This window comes from Petromyzon marinus, chromosome 48 (genome assembly GCF_048934315.1).
Source record: "Petromyzon marinus isolate PM22_M1 ecotype Great Lakes invasive population chromosome 48, UKy_Petmar_22M1.pri1.0, whole genome shotgun sequence".
In the NCBI taxonomy this organism is placed as follows: Eukaryota; Metazoa; Chordata; class Hyperoartia; order Petromyzontiformes; family Petromyzontidae; genus Petromyzon; species Petromyzon marinus.
Window position 1 is genome coordinate 10,570,137 of NC_133714.1, and position 19,796 is coordinate 10,589,932.

At 42.0% G+C, this 19,796-nt stretch overlaps 1 protein-coding gene across 7 annotated transcripts in view; it reads right to left on the reverse strand.

Annotated features, from left to right (window-relative positions):
- The window catches only part of LOC116952791 (contactin-2-like), a 353,699-nt gene that overhangs the window by 292,293 nt on the left and 41,610 nt on the right, over positions 1–19,796 (reverse strand). For 4 of the 7 annotated variants that reach the window (XM_076074531.1, XM_076074532.1, XM_032972436.2 and 1 more), the window contains exon 2: positions 1,545–1,659. In XM_076074531.1, the coding sequence (XP_075930646.1) occupies positions 1,545–1,599 (55 nt within the window). In that variant the 5' untranslated portion in view covers positions 1,600–1,659. Of the gene's footprint in view, positions 1–1,544; positions 1,660–7,704; positions 7,795–19,796 lie in introns of those variants that run through there. The other 3 variants (XM_076074529.1, XM_076074530.1, XM_032972435.2) reach the window with 3 other exon arrangements.

Here is a 19,796-nt window from a genome sequence, read left to right on the forward strand (position 1 = left end):
TATTAGCGACACGTAACTTGAAACGTGCAGTAGCTGTTGGAAGGCTTTGCTACAGTGGCAGCGCAGCCCAGAGGGGAACAAAATCGGCAATTTGCACTGGGCCTCACATAAAGAGGGTCCCCCCCACAACTGGCCTAGCTTTTGTCATTAATAAATAGTGGGGCCCCACATGGCATTCTGTTGGGTACATGTATATATGCAGAAGCAAACATATTTGTTTACATGTTGGGCTCCAAGTGTTCACTGTGAATATAACTGCCATTGGCAAAGCAAAGAAGACCTATAGATTCTTAAACAGAAACCAACTCTGTCGTGGGAGCAAACCACAGTCGATGGTAAACTATTTAAATTCACTTTAATTGCTGAAAATAATTATTCACGGTAGGATCTGCTCGTCTCTCTTGCATTCTGCCCTAGCTCTCACATCCCTGCCTGTTCGAGATAAGGGTGTGATGCCCATCACTTATTTGTACGAATTTTCATGCACTTTGTCCAGCCCCCTCCAACTATCGCAGACAGTGTGTGTATCATCACATGAAGCTTGCAAATTAAAAGGATACCACAGCAGATCAGGACGTGTGTATGAGCAGCCATTTCAATGTGTGGAACACAGTTGTTACCACAATAACATAATCATTTATGAGGTAAGATTAACCTTCAGCAGGGGGGTTGGTACCACCCCCCCCCCCCTCATGCCATAGAGCTGCATTGAAGGAATACACTTGAGCAAATACAAAGGTACCATGCAGAATATTTCGCCTCAATTAGCCCACACTGTCCTATATGTCCCAATAACCTGTTGCAAACTTATAGGTATGCATTTTGGAAATGCACTCACATCGAGGAACTGTATAACATTGTTATTTTTCACTTTAATCAAGCATGTGTGACATAGATCACCCCAACTCCAGAACCTTTGAGCCTCACATCGAACACCTCTCTACAGATACCCACGCATTTGGCTTCAGGTCGACTGTACGACCGCTGATCCTACACGATAGGAAGGACCATAAACTGCCAGACATTACACGTGGGGAAATCTGAGTACTGTACTCCTACCCCTTCCAAGAGTTCTGGCCAGCATGGAGGTGTGGGCCAACATACCGTATAGAGGGGCTCCCTAGCGTGTCCTTCCGTCTCTAGTGGCATAGGCAAGTGATGGGGTCTCTTGAGGGGTTAGCAACCCAATACGTCTCACTCTTCTGCAAATGAAGACTCAAAGCCAAGATTGTGGTGGAAATTAAGGCCTACTTATACAGAACCAAACATTATATAGTAATAGGTTTTACCCTTTTAACTGGCACAAAAAACTGACACCTTTATTCAAGGCATCATGTCTGCAATAACCGCAACACAAGCAGTCAAAATGCAAACAAAAAGACAACCTGATAATAATAATATGCACTGTCCTTGAACTCAATGGCCACAAAAAGAACCAAACATTATTTTAAAAATATCAAATGTACAATGTACATTGACCTAGCAAGGCTCACCGAGTTCCAATGCTTCATTCAAAACAGCTCACAATCTCAATGGCCACATACCTGTGATGAGGGCAATGAGGGACAGCGACAGCATTCCTTGCCAGTGGACTCCCATGTCTGTCTTCACAACCTCCACTCCAGCTGACAGAAGGCCTCAAAAGCACAGCTCCCTTCACTCGAGAACACAAAAGATAAACAAAGACAAAGATCCTCCTATAGCCACGTGTTGCAAGCTCGAAATGAAGGACATGGGCAGGTGCTCCGACGCGAGGTCAAACACATTTATTGTGATGCAACAACTTGTGTTAAACACAGCAGTCCTCAACCGAGTCGCCATTAACCACGTGACTAGTGTATAGGTCAGGTTTCTCAATAACCCTGCCAGCCACCCACAGGCCCAACTCAGTTATCGCATGCTGGTGTACACAGGTGCATTGATGTACTGCACAGCACATAAGGACCTTCACAAAACCACACTTTACTCCATTGCTGCACGAGGAAATAATTAAAAGAGTGGTCCATTCATAATGTGCCACATATGGACTGTTGGAGCAAGTGGTGTTAGCGAGTATCTAGAACACACATGCACACACACACACGTTCAAAGATCACGATTTAAGCTGTTTAATCTGTTGGGGCAAGTGTTTTCAAAGAGCATCTATTAAAGTCAGCACTACACACAAGCATGAAGAATACCTAACACCAAGCCCTCGCAACCTTTGTCTCCCCAGTGGTGATGTTCATGACCACACTGTTCAAAGTGCTTCCTATTCAGTGGAGGCAAGCCGCGTAGATTAACCACGCCGCGTATCTACAAAGTTAAGGAAAGAGGCCACACTTGCGGTGCTGGCAGTAGTGGTGGTGGCGATAGCGGCAGTCGTTGAGGTGATGGTGGTGGTGGCGGTGTTGCGGCAGTGGTGGCGCTAGTTGTGGCAGTGGTTGTGCACCGGCACACGAGAGCGACTCGCCACATTTGACACGAATGCTCTTTACAACGCGGTCGCTCCCTTTCCCCACAATGCACGCCCCTGCTGTTTTGTAAAACGTCTTGAGACGCAGTGGCATTCAGGTGTTGTATACACACCATTTGTACTCATAACTGCTCTACAAAAAGACTAACATGTGTAACGGACAAATGTTTTGCACGATGGCCTTTTACTCTGAAGACTGGTCAATCTTTAAAACGTTAGCCTGTTATATATGTATTGGTATCATAGTCCATGTTGTAAATGTTTCCGTTTCAATGCAGTGTTAATGATGGACATCGTGATTTTTAAGTTGTGCAAACGTCAGTATGTGGAATGGGGCTCTTCTCCCCTAAACCAGTAGAAGAAATTCCACAATCCTCTGGTGGGTTCAGTCTTTCCAGTATGGGATAACCATTGTTGACTTTTTTAAAGTGGTAATTATTGTATTGACCCTGGGGGGATGATGGGCTGAGTAGATCCATCATTAACTTTTAAAATTTGAATCATCCGATATTAGGGTGATCCCTCTGCCATATTGTCATCTCTACAACCAGATTATAACACCTGAATTTAACCTGTTTGGAGCCACGACAAGTGATTCATTGCCGCAAGATATTATATTTTTATACTGTTAAATTGTCCTTGTATAGTATAAGTTAAAAAGTGTTTAGCTTTTTTGCCTTTGTTAATGTATGCGCTTATTTGACATTAAGTTAATTTCTGTTTTATTTTCCATTAAGTTATCATTGATCTTTCATAGGCTCTTAATATAATTGACTGGAGTATGTAAAGTTAAGCACTCTGCCACAGCGCCAGTGTTGTGGTAATGCTGGTTGCCGTTCTCTGTTACTTAAAATGTTATATCTAAAATTCTCAATACACTATGCAACTCCATAAATAAATCCAGTCCATGATGCACTGAAACCTAGAGAATGCCTGTGCGTAAACACACAAGCCTCTAACATCCAATCCAATGTTGCCAATTCAATCTACAGCAAGCACTTGCGCTCTGTTTTGGATGTTTTATTTTAACGAGAGCCCGACACAGAGCGCGAGTGATAAAAAGGGGGGCACATACTTTCCGCAGACAAAAGCCGGGTGCCCGGTACTCAAGGGGGCAGGGAAAAGCGAGATCAGTGTGCTCGCTAGCCTACTAATGTGGAGACAACGACCGGGAGCATGGTATTTTTTAGGGGAAGAGAAGACAAGGGATAAACATGGGAGGTGGGGGGGGAGATAGGCGCGGAGAATGCACACAAAGAAATAAAATCAAATTAAATGACGTACACACGTCGAGTGAACTTATCATAAATATAAATCCTGCACGGCAGTGACTACCTCATGGAGTGATGCACGCCGGGCTCAATAGGAACGGGGACCATCTGGCCTCAAACTCACGCTCCCTGCCCTTAAGCTTATGGCTAAGATGTTCCATTCCTGCAAGGGCTATGTATGTTTTAACTTCTTGAGCACCGTACGTAGCCAACTGAGCTTATCGGAGGTGCGAAGGGTGTTGTGCCACACTTTCCAAGAAGGAGGTTGTGATGTTTCCAATTTTCCAGGATGGTCTTCCTCGCGGTGATGTTAAAGGTTCGTACTAATGCATGCTGGTGATTTGACGCACCGTTTGATTTCAGAGCCCACCTGCTTTGTTTTTATACATTTTTCTACGACTACCCTAATTTCAGAAGGGATATGGAAATGTCAAATCCATTCAGCTCTGGTTAGAGTACTTCAACTACATTAATAAGGTTATTAGTTAATATTCTGATGGAGCGTTGACCCAACCGATCATCCTTAAGTGGTAAATCAAAGCAGCACCACTTTGTGGGAATTCCAAAGTTGCTGTGTAATAAGGAAACCGACTACACAATAAGAATGCGAAATATCCACGACTGGCTCATGGCTGTAAACAGGAGATCAACACTGACTCAAACTCAGATAATCAGACTTTCATCTGTGTGCATAAAGATGTTATTAATTTCACACTTAAGAGTACTATCTGCAATAAACATCTACACGGGTTTGATTTAAATTAATTATAACGATTATTTTTGGTTTTAAGATGCTTTTTGAAATCATAGTCTAGCTGTTCCATCTTTATAAATGGTTTTCATCATTATTATTATTCTGTATGAATATTTTTATGAGGGTCTTGGCTTGTGAGGCATTATCATCCATTTTCGTAACTTTATCAGCATGATGTTTGTGGTTGCAGACAGCTCCATCTGCGGTTTTACATCGCCGCCCACTTTCCTTTCACTGCCATATGGCTCAGCGATGATAACTCACACGCATGGAAACGTCACTATTTTTTACAATGTTAGCCATCTCATTTTATAAAGTGGTGACATCCATTTCAAAAGTCCCCATGACTATCGCATGTAAACTATCGTATTGATAACATGCAACAGAAACAACAATGGAGAACAAATATACACGCAAAAGGTGACACCCAAAAGTGTGTCTAAATGAAATACTGTATATCGCAGGAATCAAAGCATGCTTTGCATTTCAATGACATCATCATATTTGTGCACATTTTGCACACAGTGACCAGTTCGAAATAGCTGAGATTGCGGAGTTTTGAATTCAGGCAGCAGAAGGACAGAGACATCGTGTTGTGGTTTATCATTATTTGTGCTCATCGGTATAACTATCATTGCCGACCGGTTAAATTTGCGCCCCGGGGGACCCGTGTCGAGCGAGCACGGACCACAAGAAACCCTCACCGCCGTTATCGCTCGCACGAGAGGCGATGCCGTGTAATGTGAGACTGCCTGCTCCGAAGAAATGGTATTACCCAAAATACTGAGCTGCTTTACATTTTTCTCTTAAAAGTTGATGTTAATGACCAACATGATGAGTTATGTAATCTAGACGATGAAAGGGTTAAAGGTAACCATCTGGAGGCTGTCTAATTTCGATAATTGGTTATTTTTGAGTGTGCAACATTTAGCAAATTGACGGTACGTCCTCATGCAACTAAACTTGTGCAATTTCGTGCATTCACACAGTTAAATGCTTCAAATCAGTTTCAGAAATGGATGCCTGCTGTTAAACAACATGAATATATTAGGACAAATATGTATTCAAATTACAGCATATTTATTCAATGTCATATACACTACCTAAAACAGGGTGCATAATATTGCACAGCGATTGCTCTTTTGTTGGCGTTTAACTTTTTTACGCAATAGCATTTATGAGGAATGTATTACATTTGCCAATTTTATTGTGCTGTGTATGGATTTTATGTGCATTATGTTATGTTTTGCATTTTTTATGAATACTGTTGAGCATCTTTTTTTATGAATACTGTTTTCAATTAGAATAGAGAAGCCAAACATTATCAGGCAACTGTAACATTATTACAATATTATATGAAAACAGCCTTTATATGGCTTCATAAAAGACTTGCTGCTCATTGGGATTTCAGCCCATATATTTCAGGAGGGTTTGAAATTCGCAATATTATCTTCGCAGCATTGCACTCAGTTGGCCAAAAATTATTCAGATGCACATATTTCATATATAGTACCTGAAACTCTGAAAGCCAAATAGAAAATAACTACAGTATGAAATGCTTTCATCATCATCAATATTATCAAGTCAATTTCATTCCTCTGTTGTGAGAAGGATTATGCGACGTGCCACAATGCACTTGTAGTCACAATTCACTTCACTACCACTTCTGCCAGGGGTTTCTCGTTGAGCCGCCAATGCAGGGAACCGTTCACATGTTCCCTCTTTCCGCTGCTATGCTTCCACCAGTTTTGTAAAACAACTGCATCAGCCCTTAGAGTGATCTGCCATGCCCAGGTTCATTTGCGTTCTTTATTGCGAATAAAACATTTTCTCTAACTCGTGTTTTCTGTGCTAATTTCAATTATACTTTTTCTACTTTATTTTATGTGGGGTAAACAATCGAAGTAGTAGTAATACTATACACTCCCTTTTTGTCAATATGCTGGACAGTAGGATGTGAAGAAGGCCCTGGGTTTGGTTCCCAATTCAGGCGCCTCTCTGTCAGTCCACGGGCCAGAGGAGGCTCTTCGTTTTGAACGTAGCAAAACCGTACATGGTTATGACAAGTGCATTATTTCATATGTCACTTATTTAAAATGGTTATCACATTCCTTCAGGTTATCCATTCTCCTTTCCCCTGCACCTCAAATTCGCACGGGTGTCTACGTACAGTGCGAAAGAAGTTCAACATATATACATAGGAATGTTCCGATTCAACTCACCGACCTCTGATACGAACTCGCTGGGTCTCTGGCTCATTGAATAATATGACAGCAAAGCACAGCAAATATTGAACAAATCAAATACTGTGAAGGTCCGGGATCCTGTGGGTTGTTTGATGAAGTACATCCGGACGGTGGGATGTGAAACACATTGCCAGGAATTGGGCTGTGTTGGTGGTGGAGCTCTTGAGTGGTTTACATCCTTCCACCCATTTGTCCAGCACCTGAGCACTCCTGTGCTGCGGCACTGCACAGAAGTGCACGCATTACGTAAGGTCGTAATTGCGGGCGGCCTTGCACTTTTGTGCATAATGCACTCTCCGGAGGCATGACAATTGAGACACAAATGGCAGCAATGTTGTCAAAAGTAGTGGCAGGGAAATCAACAACACTCACAACCATTTTGAAACGGCGATGCGGCAGTGATGGCTAATTACAATAACAGATGTCGCCGATTGCTCACCAAATGATGATAATGCTAACGATGACGATGATTAGGATGAGGCAGCAGTGAACATGGCACATAGGACTTGAAAATAAATTCACGTGTGATGTGTGCGTAGTTGAAGGAATATAAACAGCATGCCTCCATAGTGTTCACGGCCCGTGGTCAGGGATGCGAGCACAGAATAGCGCTCTACAAATCCGATTCTTACTCTTCTTGGTTATTTCGGTAAAGTCACGTAGAAGGGAAATAATAAAATAATAAAGATAAAACATTATATAATAAAATAAAAAATATATTAATTTTATTATTTCCCTTCTATGTGACTTTACCGAAAGAACCTAGAAGATGAATCCCTGCAGTTACGAAAGCTTTAAACCGATTCTTATTCAGTTTAACACGTAGGCTTTCGCGACCAATATTATTAATAATAAAGGTTTTTGGGTTAGATCGTGTTTATTTATAAATGTGTCGTAACCCTCCACCACCCGACACGGCCAATCAGCAAAAAAAGTGTCACGTTGACAAAAGACAAATAATTCACTACTTTAGCCCACCGGTGTGTTGAAGAGTGAATCCACATTTTCAGTTTGAGTACGCCGTTTCGCTGGTAAATACATCCAGCATCATCGGGCAATTCGCCAGAATGGTAAAGCCCTCACTTGCTCCCGGTTTTATATAGAGCAGCAGGGTGACGTCATCACTTAACTAATATCAGGTGCAGTGATTAGAGGCGGAGGGGGGGGGTATTGTAATTATATAATCGATTAGTAATCAGTCATTGGTTATGATTAGTAATGAGTTGTAGATTAGTAATTCTTTAATCAAAATGTAATGTGTATTATTTAATAATACGCTTTCTACTTCTACTATTACTCACGTATATCCAGAAATATAATGCAATGACCGTACATTATTTGACATAAGGTATACAATTAGGAGAGTGGTGGTGCAGCAGGTATCACAATGTGCGCTGAACCTGGTGAGCCGAGTGAAAACGGATACCAAGAGTGGGAGGTGAGAGTTGAACCACTCTTACTACCCATCCTCCACCAGCCTGCACTGTGCAGTGGAGTGAAGTATGATCAAAACCCTCATGCCCATCCAGCAGTGGAATGAGTCGTAATTCACTGTTGTTATTACGTTTTACCATATATTTTGTTATCTAGATGTCACTATTATCAATCTGACATGTTTAACTATTACGGATGATAATCATTCACAATTATAATCCGGATAATAATCGATGAGTTTTCAGAAATCTCCAGTATCCAGTGAAAACCCACACACAGGAGTGTCAACACTTAAATACTGCATATGGGCAATCTATTTGCTGTACTAGTATCTATGATCCCATAGATAGGTGCCACAAGATAGCTCTTGTCACATGGTGCACCAACCGCACTCCCAATTGGTTCATTATCGGCGCGTGCCACCACACCTGCCATTACTACCTCAGATGGTGCAATGTCTACATTAGGACAGATGTTGCCCTTCAGTAAATCCTCTGGTTTCTCAGGAAATGAGGCAGCCTCGCAACGATGCATCGATCCATCACCCACAATACGAATTGTGCATGCGGGAATCAACTACGAACCATGAATATTAAATGTTGTTACATTTAGGATTTTTTTTAAGTAAAACATATTTCCTGTTCATATGAACATTGAGGTGGTGCACATCTCCCATTTAGAGCCCTGAGCCAGCGGTGGAAAATCCACATTCCTGTGGTCTGGGTGAATCTATCAGTAGATATATTCTGGACTCGGAGCACTAAACGTAATCTGCTTTTTACGTAATTTTAAATGCCAAGACAATATGTATTGAGGTTGTTTTTATATTCTCTTCAAGTCAAAGGATGTACTGGTGAAAGAATCACATTAATAGCACACATTTTAAAGTGTTAGCAATTTTAAATTAACCATGGGTCAGTTGTCTGTGTTCGTTATTCCCATTTCTTCGGTGCCGCGATCTATGAAACGTCTTCCGAATTGCTTCCGCTGTTTCAATTGAACTCAATATTGATTTGTTACGCGGAAAATCCCATTTAGCCAGTTACCCAACTAGTTCACGTGGTAATGGGTCGCAGCAGCCACCAACAAAGGAGTTACAGTTGCGGTGGAGAGGACCCGACCCAGCAGTCAGGCAGGAAACGCGAGGCAGGCATAGATTACTTTTAATAGTAGAATAAGATATATACACAATACATGAGATGATAAGAGCAAAACAAAACAAATATCGATTCTTGAATCAAATCTATACTCAGAATTATGACAATGTTTCTGGGTTGGGGGTGCTATGAAGTGCCATGAAATAGGGCCATTACCCAAAACGTCACTTATATATTTTTCCTGTTATTGCCCAAGGCATTGAGTTGTTTGTGCTGGAGTTGGGAGTGGGGGATCTGGCTCAGCAGCAAGTGCAATAACTAGCTGCATACTTATAAGTGTCATTAGTAATATTATGTGCCCAGTGGGATTCTCTCAGTTGTTTTGGATCAATGACATCTCTCTGTAATATGCTGACGTTTTGTTTTTTATTGAGGTAATTATAAAAAGGTATTGTCATTCTGCAGCAGCATCTTAACTCTCGCCATTAACAAAATAAAACAGCTGTCTCCTGAATAATGAAGTGTCACACACACTTGCTCCGTCAATACATTACAGAATACAAGTTATAATTTGCAATCTGTTCCAAAGGTTTGTGCTCATCCCACAATGTGTAATTGTTTAATTAGAGGTTTCACGCCCGACTGCACGTTTGCATTCGTAGGGACTAGCAGTGCACTATGTGCCGCATGGAGAGCATCCCGCTCACTCGGAGGTCGGCATCTACAGATGGCGAGCGGTGAAGTACACTCGCCACCTGGACTCAATTCACAAGAGGCTGGGAGGCCGTGGGTGTCTTGCATGTGTCACATCCCCTGTCTCACATTGTGCACCCTCCCCAACATGAACGCAGATATGAGACGCACCTACGGAAACATATTAAAAGCTAAAAGGTGAATGTGCAGCCCTGCAATATCTTGCTTATGGCCCTGCAGGCAGAAAGGCCCCCACTTAAGGGAGCTCTAAGGAGCCAGATCCTCCAGAGGGTATCATGACCTTCTCGTCAACACTGGCCAGACCTCTTGGAAGAGGTGGGAATCTCCACACTTCGCCGACATACCGATCATCTAATTCGAATGTCCCACATTTATTCGTAATCATATTTGCTGCTGGGTGGACAGAAGCAGGAGCATTTAAGAAACGCGCTCCGTTGTCTCAACTGCCGTGTGTTATCCTTGGTATAAATACCCGGAGTATAAAATTAACCCCGAAATCAACTCAGTGTTGGCACCGTATGTGCCTCATTCACGTGGACCAGTCAGTATGGACAGGTCTGCTCTGGTTTTATCCATCTTCAAGAGATAAGCAGACAATATGCTTCCGTCTCACATCTGTCTCTCCACATCAACATGTAAGGTTTTTTTTTAGACAACACATCGCCCCAATGGCCTTCTGGGAGTGCATAATTTCAGCAGCATTGATTTAGTGCAAGCAAACTCTGGGCCGGTTTCGACATGCAGTGCCTCATCAGCGGAGCCAGGCACGCTTGAATAAATGATAGTAAACTGCCAGATGTAAATAAGTGAGGAGACCTCAGAGTCCATCAGCAGCGAGGTGGTGTGTAAGAGTGTGCAGTCGCCTTGGCAGTGATGTGGGCACTGAGAGGAGGGCATGAGGAACTCGGCAGTGAGAGGTGGCTGCCTTCAGATACGCAGCCGATCCCGCCACAGCCTCCCCCCAAACGTGCACGTGGCAGGGTTAACATCCTAAACAGAGGTCATGCCACTGGAGAGTAGGTTGAGTCCAAAATAATCTCTCTATCTCTGCAAAAACCCTCATCTAGATAATAAAGCCACACGCCAGCCACGTTGGGCTCAAGAGATAATTGGACAATGCTGGACTCTAATCTGTGTGGTCCACCACCCCAGAATTATTGCTGTGAGGCACAAGTTGTCATCGTTGTGCCACCCTGCCGCCCAAAGTAGAGAGCGGTGGTTCACGCTCTGCATTATGAATATGGAGTTTGAGTCCTGCAAATGGCTCACATCAGTGGTGAATCTGAATTGGTTCTTGTAATTTCTTCTGTCAACACTTCACCAACTCACACAAAGTAGTGTGGTGATATAGTGAAGTATGCTCAAATCAACTCCCATGATTGGCATGGGTGGGAAGGCCTTCATCCAGCCGTGGATTGGCAAGGGACTGCAAATCAGTAATTATTACATTAACCATTAACCATGACATGGGAGGATATTCTCCAGATACCGCAGTTTCCCTCCACATGCAAAGACTGGCCAAACATCTACAACTATGATTCGCATGGTTGGCTAGGTACGGTGCGAAAAAAGTTCAACACACAAACACATCAGGGCCCTAATCAGTCAACCTGTTCATGCACACACATTTGTTCTGACGCGTCTCATTAACATACCTTTTTGAGACATATGGCGTGAGTTGTATTTAAGTCACATCATGTACGCAACTTTATTTGGGCCATGTCCCCTTGTCTGATAAATCTTTTGATCTGAATTTTTTAGCTTACTTTGTTCAACTTCAATACAACAATCCCGTTTGATAATGCCTTTGCAGTGCGTGTTGCTTGTCTTGGTTTTATGGATTGTTATATTAAATATACATTGCAAAAACGTGAGGTTCATGTCCAATTTGTGCTCTCAGTATTTGCATATGACTTGCTCGTAAAGTAAGTGATGCATTTATTTATTTAAATGTTTCAAAATATAAATTTTAAAGGTAGTTTGTGGGCACATTGATACATTGCGTTTTATTTTCAAGTTAAAATTCCGAAAAAAACACCAACCAGCTCTTGCTCACCTATTTATGTTATCGATTTGAACTGGGATCACATTCAATAATTGCCCTCGGTCAGGGGTCTACAACCTGCGACTTCAGAGCTACATGCGTCATGCGACTCTTTAAAAAAACTGCTTCGTGACGTTATTTATCAAGGACCATCTCGTATTCACACGCATCACAGCTCTTGAAATATTGAATTATTTTTCTGAATTCGAAAAAATGGCTTTTCTTCTTCTTATTATTATTTTGATTGCCGACCCCTGGCCCGATGTAAACATCTTCTATTGTGCTTCCTAATTGTGCACCTCCGACAGATGTCTTATTTTATTCAGTGAACTTGTTGTACGTGAGGTTATTTTTTTTTAAATGGTTATTTATCTTCAATACAATTTTGCTGATTAATTTTGTATTCTTCAAGAATGTCCTGCAATTCATGTCCTTTGACTGTGGTAAAGACTTCGTCGTTGGTAAATCTAAAATGCATACTCTTTGGTTCTTTCGGAAAAATCTAGAATGAAATCTAAAATGCTTTATGTATTTTCCATCAATGTTCATAACTTGATTTGTCCAATTAAAATTCTGGAAATTTTCTATGTCAACAATTTTGCCTCACTCCCCTTCCGTTTGCATCGTTAGACCACGAGGGATGGCAGATAATTTGAGAGGCCTTCATCCATCAGTGTATAGATCATGACTGAATAATGACAAAATTATATATGGTTCGAGTACTTCAACGTAGACATTTGCTGTGAAGCTCTTATGCGCAGGTGTCAAGCCTAAGCTGGGGTCGGCAATGGTGGACAATTCCAGAGCATGTTACATAGGAAGATTGGAAGTTACCTTGGTATACTATAACGCTGTGGGCTCTCATGATATTGTTTTTTTCCGAGACCAAGGTGCTCTGCAAACCTTCGGGCTACTATCAAAGGTTTGTTCATGAAGCCATACAGATATATAAACATAGACATAACTTCAACCGAGAAGACGGATACAAATTGAGCAATCATTGTAAGGATGTTATTAGCCAGGTAAAACCTTAAATGCTTTATGGTGTTGCCTTCATATCCGCATCTCCAGTTTCTCTTCACCCCCCCCCCCCTCTCTGTCTCTCCTCTCTGGCTCCTCCCCCCTTCTCCTACCTATATAGCCTCTTGTTACAGCAGCCCTTTTGCCCACTTCAGCAATTGCTTCTTGCTGTGGTAGCCCCACCTAATGACGGACGCTTATGTCGCGCCCAAAACGTCGTGATTTAATTTATATTGTTTTATTTTATACCTACGTGACTTTACCGAAAGAACCAAAGAGTATGGATCCCTGCAGTCACGAAAACTTCCAATCTAGATTGACAATTTGAAGGTTGCGAGATCACATACCACTGGAGGATATACAGCCTAAAACCTCTCCATCATCAAGAGGGTGCATCCCTTCTTAAGACTTCAACAGTGGCCATTTTATAGATCGACTGGTCTCATTGCAGAAATGTTACATTTTCACTACTGCCTCCAGAATGTCAATGGAAATAGTTAATGCCACATTGCTCGCTTGAAGAGGCGGAACTTTTACCTGGAGTGAATCTGACAATTGTCTGATCGTGTTATTAAGTTATGGGGTTAATGTAGCACAATGTGCATACTGCAATGCACTTTAGGTATCAAGTTACACCCTCATCACGATTCATCTGTAAAATCACGAGTGGCTAATTCACGAATGCATGTTTAAAGCAGTGTTTTGGCAATACAGCATTTATGAAAATATATCTTGGCGAGCATATGTATATGCAAATTTATGTATATAAACAAAATATAGGTCACTGAATCCATCTTTACTTACTTCTTAATAAACAGTTATTCATGTGAATCAATGCAAAATAATTATCCAATTTGATCACATCTCGTGCACAAGCAAACATGATTGTCAAAACCACCAAAACAGAAGGACAAAGATGCTTCGTATTGCCTTAACCGATTGTTGGGGCAAGTGCTGGTTAGCAAGCACCTACGAAGGCCGGCACAGTACACAAGGGGGTGGGAGGGCAGCAGCACGTCTTTTGTCCGCTATTGGTGATGTTAACACATTGCACCAGGTATTCATTTTATGCTGAGTCGACTTAGAGGAGGCCCAGGACCGGTTCAGAATCAGAGTCTTTATTTAGACTGAAGAAATCCAATGTGCTATGATGCTCTTTTTCACAAATGTCCAGTAGGGGCGGGTAAGAAGGCTACAACAATACAAATATTCTTCACCGATGTCGGCCATGAGCAGGAATCGAACTCTAATAGCCAGGTTTGTAGCACAGTATGCCAACCGCTACACCACCGCTCCCCCAAAATCACCATACATCTAACAACACACACTGCGTATGACGGCACACTACGTTACTTTCCCACTGCACTTTATTTCCAGCGGGATGGATACAAAAATTGTCTTGGAATCAATCCACGCAAAATAATTGACTGCGAGTGTTTGTGCTACAGTCGGTTCCATGACCAATAAACACTGGCCAGCTCGTCACGATAGCAGATTGTGTAAATTCTGCCGCAAACAAGCGTGAAGCCATTTCTCAACTTGACAAACCGCATCACTGCTTTGCTGTCACCAAGGCGTTCAATCACTATTTATAGTTTCATAGGGCACATGGTCATATTTGTTCTTATGCAATAACTGGACACATTTACCCAAGTGCCATCATTCTCTGATTGAATCATTTTCAAAGAAGCACTACTCTCCTTGCACGATGCCCCCCCCCCCCCCATTCTCAAGGAAAATTTTTCTTAAGTTTGTCAAAAAAAGCTGCAGGCTTTCTCAGGAATTCTCTTGGATTCTCCCTCGTTAATGTATCCCACTTAACAGGATTCCAATTAAAATATGGAGAAAAATGCAACAATTTGTTATAATACACTGTTATTTATATATTGTACGTAATTTTACATTTTATAAAATGAGTGGCATTGTCTAAAAGAACGACCACTTGAGCAATGGCTACATGCACCCTGATTGAAAAGTGCTACCTACGACTGGTCAGAATTGATCACATGTATGTTTATTATTTCAACTCATTACTCACATTCTTAACATCTTGAACGAACGAGGTGACCGAGTGGCACAAGAAATTAATGCTGTGTAAGGGGCATTTTCCCTGCTGTGGTACGAGCACTATACAATTCTTAAAGAGGGGCATATTGAAGAATGTTGATATGCCTTGACACAGATAAACGCACTGCTCATTGTTGCAGTTATAGCAGGATGTGTATTTATTTAATCGTGTTTCTTGACATGATGCCTGCAACACAAATTCACGATGACGTGGAGCTATTAACTCATATATGTATGAAAATACAACTAAATTATTATCATCATTACATTTCCTCTCATATGAAGTAAACACTTATTTATGTAATTTGCCAAACATCGCATTGCAGAGCCCTTCTTAAAAAAAGACTCGATACATTACAGCATTATTATATAATATTATTTCAAGAAACTATATGTTTAAACACTAGTACGTTATTTTTCTTCAGTGCAGTGTGTGCTATATATATAGATCATCAGCCATTGTCTATCCACTGTTGGCTGAAGCCTCTGCATGCCCTCTGCATCCCTCACAGCCCTGTGATGTGACAATCCATCTCAATTCTAAATTAGAATTATGGACGTTTTGTCCTGGGTGATAGTGGGATAATCTGATTTGTATGGATGTACTTGTTTTTACCCAAATAATTGTCCATGCTTGCTTCTAGTCAGATTGAACATGCACAAAAATAATAAGTATAAAAATAAACAAAGCTGCGTGATGAAAAAGTGATTGACAATGCTGCTCCTCTGGTGCGATCACGTTGGGCACAGCCAAGGAAGCACGCGGCGGCTAACGTGGCGAATGAATAGCTCCGAATGCATCCGCACGCCAGGGTCAATCGCCCCCCGTGTGCGGGGATGTCCACGAGCGGGACGTTGACTCAGGCGTTTGCACGCAAGCGTGACGCTCCATCAAGGCCAGAAATCGTCTCAGAGGCTTTAAATGAACAATTTAGAGGTATTTTTTTATTTTTAAAATTCTCTGTGATGCGAGTGGCTTGGTGTTTTTTTTCCTAGAGGAACAACCTTTGGTGATGTTTTCATTGCGTTTCTTACACAGGAGACTGAATACAGTCAATCAGATTTGTTTAGAACTGTGTGCGAATCGATCGTGACACGAGTCTGTTTGTAAGGGGATACCTGTGATAGAAACAAAAGCACAGAAATGTACCGTGAACGGAAAATCCGCATTGAAAAAAACCCCATGTAAAACATAAACAAAAATCACAAACAATTGTTGGTTAAATCAAATTGTATGAAAAGTAACAAAGATTAAAAAAATAATTGCAATACATAAATGAAAAAATACAAAAATGCACATAAATGCACAACTCAGTTACATTTATGTAAAGCCAAGTGAGAAATCCATCGAGATTAAAATTTTTAGAAGGCCTGAGGTGTGAAAAAGTTTGACATACATACGTACAGAAATGTATTTTATTTGCCCAGGAAAACATTATTGAGTCTCAAAACTGTTTCCGTGAGGGTACAGCATTGGGATGTTTGGCCATTCCATTCGTGAGTGATTGGCATGTGGGTGTCAACCAGAGGACACAAACATGAGAGGGTGACACTCAGCACTGATATATCCTGACCATACCTTGCAGTCCAACGTCTATAACACCTCACAAGTAATAATCAGGCTCAAACCTGCTTAGCTTCCAATATCCATTGACATGCGTTGAATTTGGGGTAATACAATCCTAGGGATATCATTTTTTCAGGGTTATTTGAATAGAATGTTTATTGAGGAGATGGCAACATAAACATGGACTTGCCACAAACATGAAGTCCATGGCACGCATGCCCTTCTTGATGTGTATTGAACAGCATTAGGAAAACAGTACTACAAGCCAACCTGATGACCCCATTCCATCCCTGTATCACATAAGCCACAGGTGAAAAGGTTAGTAATCTATGAAAACTCAGGCACACATCTTTGCATGTATTTGTGCGTTTGAAGCCCAAATGTGAGCTTTCACAGGCAACAATTACTTTATTTATCCATGAAAGCCTCACCGAGTCTCGAGCCCGTCTGATTTTGAATTCACTGCACAATCATTCGCAAAATAAACTGATGTACTGTTCTGCACCAACCCACACGGCGAAGTATGGTCAAGTGGCATCCCATTCTCCACACGGATTATGGGTGTCCTGTCCAGTGGTGCATTGACAAAAGGACTGTGCATGTCCACAGCCGATGGTCAACCTCCAAGGACAGCTCTGACACACAAGGGGGCAACACTGCAAGGTGAGATTTTAAATGGAGTCCATCTCGTGACTTGCCACTGGTTAAATAAAGTTGGAAAACCATGGCGCTTTTTTCCCCTATATTTTAATCCCAGAGATTGGGGTGCATCTTATTATCCAGAAGTCAACAATAGGGGCCCTAGGAAATGGGCTCATCCCACAATAGGAAGGTGGAATTTACGTCATAGTTGGCTCCGGACTGTTCACAGATGAGCACTGATTTACACGTGATTGAACTTTTATCTTTACGTTGCAATGATATTTATTTTCCATTTGCACAGTGGCGCTTAGTCTCTTGCCTGCTTTTCCAGGCTCACCTTTGTCGGCGCCACTATTTTATTTTTCTGTCAGCCAGGTCACTCCCGTGTATATCGTGGGTCAAGTCTAGTGAGAGCAATCGAGACCATGCACCAGAGGGGATTCAATCGGGTTGCGGTCTTTAATTTTTTGACAAGCCACCCTGCCAGTTTTCACGCAGTAGCATATCTCTGGGACAATACGGTAGGCTAACAATGTGTAACAGGATGACCCTTTTATCCCGACACTCACACCTAAGCCTACGCATTCCAAAACACTCACATACCCTTAAATAAAAAGGCACTTTTAGCCTTAGCTGGCGTTTACCACCCGCTTTGGGCGACATTCACAAGCAACCTGACTTCAGGTGAAGCTCGACCCTGCACATCGTGGACCACCATTGGCCTGACACCGTCGCCAGAGCAGAGGAAGCGAGCCGGCGCCTGCTGGCTCCTTCCAACTTTCGGGTGGTGTCAGAGGCAGTCTTCTTGTGCTCCTCTTCCTTTCCCTTCTGCTCGAGCTTCGTTGCCTGTCCCTGCTCCCCAGCGGGTGTCCAAGCCTAAAGCTTGGACATTTCCTGGGGCCGCTCCTGTTCACTGCTGGTTGGAGCTGGACCACAGAGATGTTTGTGGCTGGGGTCTTCCTCCATTCCCCCTTCTACTATTGTGTGGTGGGGTGGTCCCGGTTTATAGGAAGCTGGGCACACTCAATTGTGATTTTATAATTTTCAATTACTCCCTTTCCCTATACAGACGGACCACACCCTCCCTATATTATTTCCCTTGTTACTTATTTGTACCATGTGACACACTTTGCATTATTATTAGGCCCGAGGGATGCAAGCACAACAGGACTTAAGTTTTAACGGCAAAAGCCTCTTGCTAAAAATATTACTGTGCACGTCATTAAAACATGTGAAAACACACATTTTGTCGAGTGTAATATCACACAACACAAATTCTGATAATGCTAACTTTTGTTTGCGAGTATCATGCAAAGATTATAAATCTGCCGAGTTGCAGTACACAATTTGCTTTGTAAAACGGCATTTCAGCCATCGTGTTCATTCTCATTTGCATAATGACGACTCACATTAACCTCCTCAGCCAAAGCAGTAAATACCCAGCAGAGGTGGATCCATTTGAACAAACAGGGTTTTTGTTTATTGAATCTCACAGGCTGTGACCTTTCCTGGCTTTATGTGGAGACTTTGAGATTGAAAGCACCCTGATAATTCCTTTCGCATTACCTAAATGCACAATTAGAGATATTTGGCATAAACAGCTTTCACAAACTACAATACCTGCTCTTTTAATGTGGGACATTCACAGCTCATCCACGAGTCAGACAATTCATTCACTTGTTTGTTTGCCAGCTCTAATAAACCCGAAATGTGAAGGTGCAGCTCGGCAACTGCTCGCACACTCCACTGCTGACAGGAGGGCCTACACTAGAGAGCTCTAAACAGCCCTCATCGACAGGGCAGTTTGGCCTAATCTTCCATGCTGGCCAGACTTCTTGGAAGAGGTGGAAATTCCAACGCTTGATCCCACCACTGAGACCTGTCGATTGACAAAATGTGGTGTACCCATTTATACTGCTGGGTGGATAGAGGTGGAAGATTTAAGAAACTTGCCTATCGTTTCACCTGCTGAGCTGGGATGTAAAACTAGTAGCCAGCTCTGGTATGAAACTGAAGAGAATGCCACAAATTGCACTTTTATTTAAAAAGTAGAATACGTATTTATTGGGGAATACAGTTTTCAAGTGCCAACCATTGATTCATAGAATGTATTTCACCAGGTGAGAACCCATTGGAAATTTAAAGATAACTTTTTGCAAGGGTGACCCCTGGACATTGACGTGAAAGCAGCAGCACAGTTCAGTACACATCCAACGTGCAGCGTTCGGGCAAATGAAACACTTCAAATGACTGCAGATCTGTGCTGGAGGCTCCAAGTCACCCGATAATATTCCATAACACTTTGTGTCCTCTGTAAGAAAATGACAGAGTCATACTCATATTTTAACAACCATGCTTGAGAAATGGAGACGGTCAATCCAAGACTGAAATAGATTTGAACCTATGATATGATTGTGAGTGGGGCACTCGCTGCTATGAATGGGGATATTAATATCTTTAATAAATAGCTACACCATTTAATCAT